This window comes from Limulus polyphemus, unplaced genomic scaffold (assembly GCF_000517525.1).
Source record: "Limulus polyphemus unplaced genomic scaffold, Limulus_polyphemus-2.1.2 Scaffold112, whole genome shotgun sequence".
NCBI classification, from domain to species: domain Eukaryota; kingdom Metazoa; phylum Arthropoda; class Merostomata; order Xiphosura; family Limulidae; genus Limulus; species Limulus polyphemus.
The window spans coordinates 195,381-201,330 of record NW_013665722.1 but is presented as its reverse complement, the minus strand read 5'-3'; the positions used below and the strand labels follow the sequence as shown (position 1 = coordinate 201,330).

General features: G+C 32.2%; 1 protein-coding gene across 1 annotated transcript in view; it reads right to left on the bottom strand.

Moving 5' to 3' along the window:
- LOC106471385 (glycine-rich cell wall structural protein-like) overlaps positions 1-5,950 on the bottom strand; it is a 27,535-nt gene that overhangs the window by 8,824 nt on the left and 12,761 nt on the right. Inside the window, exon 7 of the mRNA XM_013931986.1 lies at positions 3,107-3,120. Coding sequence (XP_013787440.1) covers positions 3,107-3,120 — 14 coding nt within the window. The remainder of the gene's footprint in view (positions 1-3,106; positions 3,121-5,950) is intronic.

Sequence of the window (5,950 nt, the reverse complement as noted above, 5' to 3'; positions counted from 1 at the left end):
CTTAATCCTGGTATTCATCTTATTCTTAAAACATAGTTACCATTTCTTACTAGGGTTTACTGAACCAGTTGAGCGAATATCTTTTTCAAGAAATAAACTGTTAGGACTTTCCTAAATATTTCAAGAAAATAACGACAGGCTCCAATACCCTTTTGTTATAATTCTTTTACTGCACAGTTTTTCGTTATTGTTTAGATAGTAGATTTAAAAAAATTCCAACAACAAAAATTACAAGGTTTATACAAGCATGTGGACGAGAAAGACTATTGCATATTATTATTATTCTATTGTCAAAACACACGCACGCGCATATGATATATATATATATACTTAAACAATATCATTGAAAAGTAAAAGCGAAAATAAAACCTTTTTAAAACAAACACTTTTTGTCAAAGATACCCATATAACCAATGGTATTTGTCATAGTTAATAATTTCCCATCAGGACAGACGATTTTAAATTAACTATCCGTTTGCCGAAGCAGACAGTGAAAAATATAATCATTCAAAATGTCTTTGTCTGTCGTTAAACACGAAGTTACCCAATGGGCTATCTGTGTTGTGCCCACCACGAGTAATGTGCAATGCTTTTTCTCATACTTCACCACAGTAAGCTGATCCGATGTGCCACATCCTAGGCACTGCTTGCATCGTGAATGGTTCCTGATGCAACAGTTTCAATGGTATTCATTACCTCGAGAACAGTTTCATGTTCGTGGATGTCTTACCCTTGGACCGTTGGACTACACTTCCTGTCTCTAGGAGCTTTCTTTCTAAACAGTCTGCTGACAACAACATCTGTGCATATTTTCTGTTGGTCCTGCAGCGGTTTGGCCAGAATACTGCCTCAGTATTTCAGCCATTTTGATGGTAAAACTCCACTGATACGAGATATTGTTCTAAACTTAACATTTTATTGTGCTTTCCACTGCAAGTGACAGAATGATAGTTGTCCCTACCATCCTGTGCTTATACACCAGCCTAGTTTGCATGTAACTATGTTCAGGATCATAGAATGTTTCCAGAAATCAATGAAATATATTTCATGATTCCTTTCGAATTTACGCAAAATGTTTTGCTTATATGTAACATGATTTGCCTCACAAAATGCTCTAAATAGAATATATATCTAAAAATGTAAGCATACAATTAAAGTTTATTTATTTATAAATACGATTTTTATGACCTATTATGTAGATCTTTTAAGCACACACACTACAAAACGTCTGCCATGTTGTTCGTCACAAAAAAAGTTGATTTGTCAGTCAAATCCACGATACGCAATACATATCAATGGACACTCTAATGTATGTTTTTAGTGTGACGTTTCAAAGATCATCATCAAGGTGTGTAATTGAATTAGAGACTAACTATTATATGTATGTGAACATATGTAGTGTTTAACAATGCTCACGTACTTGTTTTCACGGTAACGATTGATTACAATTTTATTTGTCATAAGGCATCAGTGTCAGGCCTATTACATTTTTAGACACTAGATTCTTAATACATTCTTTTGGGAAACTTCAAGAATTAGAAGAGTGAATAATAATAGTATTCCTACCAAACTACATTTCTCAAATCTATTGCCGACGTTGCGCTTTGTTCAGTCCAGAGCTCTTCAGGCCAGATAGGATACAATATACACAGTGCTTCAACATGTAGTAGGTCTAATAATAATATCTTATGACAAATATAATTGTGTTCATTCTTCACCGGATTGTTAGAGACGTACCAGAACAATAGTTATTGTATCAAATGGATTATACAAAAAGTGTTCCGACCACTGCTACGTTTGTTGTATCCCAGGCGGCCTGAAGATCTTTGAATTGAGCGAAGTGCGTCTTCGACAATGGATACGACAAATATATTGTAGTTGAAACAATATTATTATACACTATTCTACTTCTTGAAAATCTCTAATGGACTGGTTAAGAATGTATTGTTTATAAAACGAATAGACCTAATATGTCTGTTGTTGATTGAAGATATGATTTTGTGTATCTAAAAATTACGTCTTAAATTAAACCTACAGTTATGATTTTTTAGTTATATTGTTGTTCTTTTTATCGTTGTTTTAAATGTTTGAATTTAATGTAATACCATCATTAGAACTGTACTATTATATCCGAATTGGAAAATAAGGAATCTCGAGAGACATTATATTACTTTAATAATTCATCATGTAAACAGGGAAATGCCATTATTGGATAAGGTAAGAGTTTTATCTAAATTTTTAAATATCCCTCTAATCAAGTAAAGTAATACCCCTAACTCTGATGAAGAAGTAATAAAATGACAAAATTCATTATTAATATAAGAATAAAATGGAGGAAAGGCTCATAAATTTCTTCTCAAAACTAAAAAAGAAATAACTGATATACAGGCTAATCTCAATACAACTTAAAAACTTAGGAACTATATTTAAGGAATATGATGAGTTGCAACCCAGCTACACAAATCCTATTGAAGAGATCCACGTAGTAGAGAAAGATAATAGAATGTTTAAGAAGTGTGTACGTTCACCTACAAAATTAGATCGATTCTACAACTAAAATAGTTGATGCCCTTGAATAGTATGGCAGGAAGGATTACTCTCCAGTGTTCCTATGATAAAAACTGAAAATATGAATGAGATGGCTATTAAATCTGATGTTACATTACAGTTGGAGGATATCGGTGCTGTGTACAGACTGCCACAACCTAGATCTGGTAAACCGCCTAAAATCGTCATTTAGTTTCTGAAGAGAGATACCAGAGATACTCTTTTTATGTACAGAAAGAAACTAAAATGGATAACAGTGCTCAAAGGATAATAGTGTTTAAATGAATAAACGTTTAATTAAGTCTAAGCGCGTGCTTTTAGGTAAATAGTTTAAGTTTAAAAACAAAATCATCATTGTTATTGTAGAAATGGCATGAATCGTGTGTTTCCATTAATGATTATGTATTAGTTGAAATATTGAGTTAAAATTATTTATCTATTGAAATTAACATATTTTACACAAAATGGAGTTTTAATGTCAAAACAAACAAGAGGATTATAACCCAAGATTACAGTTTTAGGATTTATTCAAATATTATTATACAAATACATCACTTACTAGAATGGTATAAACTAAGGAAGCTCAAAATATTTTAATCATTCATTTTAACATAAGAAGCCTTCACAATTTTTCATAAAGTTTTAGAATTTCTTACAGACATTTTCACACTTTCAATTCCTTTATGAAACTAATGTTAGTCATTGGAAATATTATAAACTCAATAAAATACTTATCAAATTGACCTTATATATATAACAGGTGTGGAATGTACCATAACCGTTGTATAGTGGATTGTACAGTCGTGTTGACAGCTCTATACCTGTTAAGTATAAGGAGAATGTGATAAATATATTGAGAAGTAATGATAGGAATATTCGAAAAATGATAAGGACAATGTTTTGGTTGTAATGGAAACCAGTTATTATAGGTCTGTATGCTTTAGAGGAAAGCCACATCGGGTTATGTGCTGTATCCACCACAGAAAGTTGAACCCCGGATTTTAGAGTTGTATGTCCGTAAGCTTATCACTGTCCCATCGGAGGACAGTTATTATAGAAATAAGGCGTTAGAACAACTTAATAGTGGTAAAAATTGTGAGAACATTTGTAATAAAGATGTGATTATTTACAAAAAAAAACACACAAAAAATAAATTTATTGGTTATGTATCAAATTTTGGAAGTTTGTTTGACGAGGAAGCTACTGGATTTAATTTGTGACAAAATCCATCGAGAAATGTTATGTTACCAAAATTGCATACAAATAAAATACTGAAATAATACTTAGAGAGAAAACAAATCGGAATATCTTAGGTTACCAACCCTTTTAGATGTGTATGTGTTGTAGAAGGCAGAAATGACATTACTAAACCTGTAGTAATTTAATTAATATTGTTTAGGAACCTTTTATTTCGAAAGTGAAAAGTTATATCAAAGGTAGTAAATATTTTGTAAAATAACTTTCTTAAAAAGCTAGAACTAAATTATCTCTTAATGTTATTTGATGCTGTTCACATCATTTTGGAGTGAAAGCGGTTAAGTTTTACTTTGATAATTACAAGGATAGTATTAATGAGAGCTTTTTAACGGGACTAGATTTGGCTTTATTTACTTGTTTTGTTTGTGTGTGAGTTTGAAGAGGAATTTTTCCGCCAAGTCTCAGAAACTGTTATCTATATACTACTAAAACTCTGAGATTGTTTGTTTGTTTGTTTGCTTGTCTGTAATTAAATACAGCAAAAACGGCGCACAATAGCACCATATTGTAATGAAATGAGAATAGAAACTGAATAAAACAAGTTTCGTTAAAATCGGGCCACGGGTTACCGAGTTAGCGCCGTTTTTCGGGTCACTTTTATGAAAATTTCTAGCATGAGTAATTTTACATCACACTACCGTTCGCGCTCTTTACGAAACTTCTTCGTTCAAATCTATTTCCTTGTCAATGTTCCCATCTTCATTAAAAGGCGTAAGATAACAAAAACAAGATCTTGAAGAGTTTCTCAATAACGTGCCTTAGTTATGGTAGGTAATTCGAATGAAAAATAAAGTGTTACTGTTTCTTATTTGTAGAAGGTTTAAGAGGAAAGACTACAACATAATGAATTAATTCATCACAATACCTGAAAACTCTGACTTCACTTTTTCAAAAATCGTAAAATGATTTGGGTTGAGCTGCAACTTCAAAATTTATAAAGACTGTTAACTTTTAAATATTCTAAAGTAAAAAAGAAAAAGATATTGCACACTCTAATGGAAAAAATATTTAATGATATGTACAGATAGGTATCTCCAATTAGGAAATTAAATGTTAAACCAAAAGGAAAGGAATTTTTAAAGGACAAGTGTTATTTTGATTGTAATGCTAAAAATGATATTTATGTTTTAAAATGTTTTACTTGTGGAGTTAAGTGGCATATGTATCATATCAGAAATCTGGAAAATTGTCCCCTCCCATAATTAAACATTTTTATTCCTACAATTAAGTTATTTTGATGGATTGGTGGAAACGTTTTCAATTTTTTCCCCTTTTGAAATTTTAATATAAAGAAAAAGGTTGTTATTTGGTATTAAGCACGAAGCTTCACAAAGAGCTATCTGTGCTCTGCCCACCACAGGTATCGAAACCCGGTTTCTAATGGTATAAGTCCGCAGACATGCCACTGTACCCATGGGAGTAAAATAAAAAGGATAATTCGAAATATTGACATTTTTGACGCTTCGCTAAGTTTTAATTGAAAACCTTTAGGATGGGAAATTTTAATAAATAGAATTGCAGATTTTTGGGCGCGTTATTTAAATGTATTTTGAGTATACTGTTGGTGATTCTGAATGACACTCCCAGGTCGCGCACAACGACCGAATACCAATCCAGAATAGAGGTGATTCTGAAAGAAAGCGATTGAAATTTTCTAATACATATCTGTCTGGATGTGAAACATATGTTAATTCACGTTGTGTATTCGTGAATTTATTTGTTTGTTCAGAGATTTCGTTATCTATAAGACATAAACATTCCACTAAGAGGGAACTAAAAAGCTCCTGAAAGATTCATTGGGATCCCAGGACTTGATGTCTGAAACTGTGTTTAAATTCCCACTCATAAGCTAACGGCATCTAACTTGGCACATGTGCTCAGGTGCCATAAGTGGGTGTCTTAATAATGTTTTATTTTGTGTAAGGACCCTCTTTGGTATCTATAATTCCTTCCTACTAAAGGCCTAAAGTGGCTTAAACTTGCAATGAAGGTCACCCAAGTATGATGGGATATATAGTAGGTTTTCATGGACGATGAACCCAAATCTGGCATCATAGTTTATGTGTAAGTCCTCCCTAATGATCTCATTGGCGCCATGTTTGAAATTGTGTTCACAGCGCCTTTGAAAGAAAGAAGGGCCTAATTT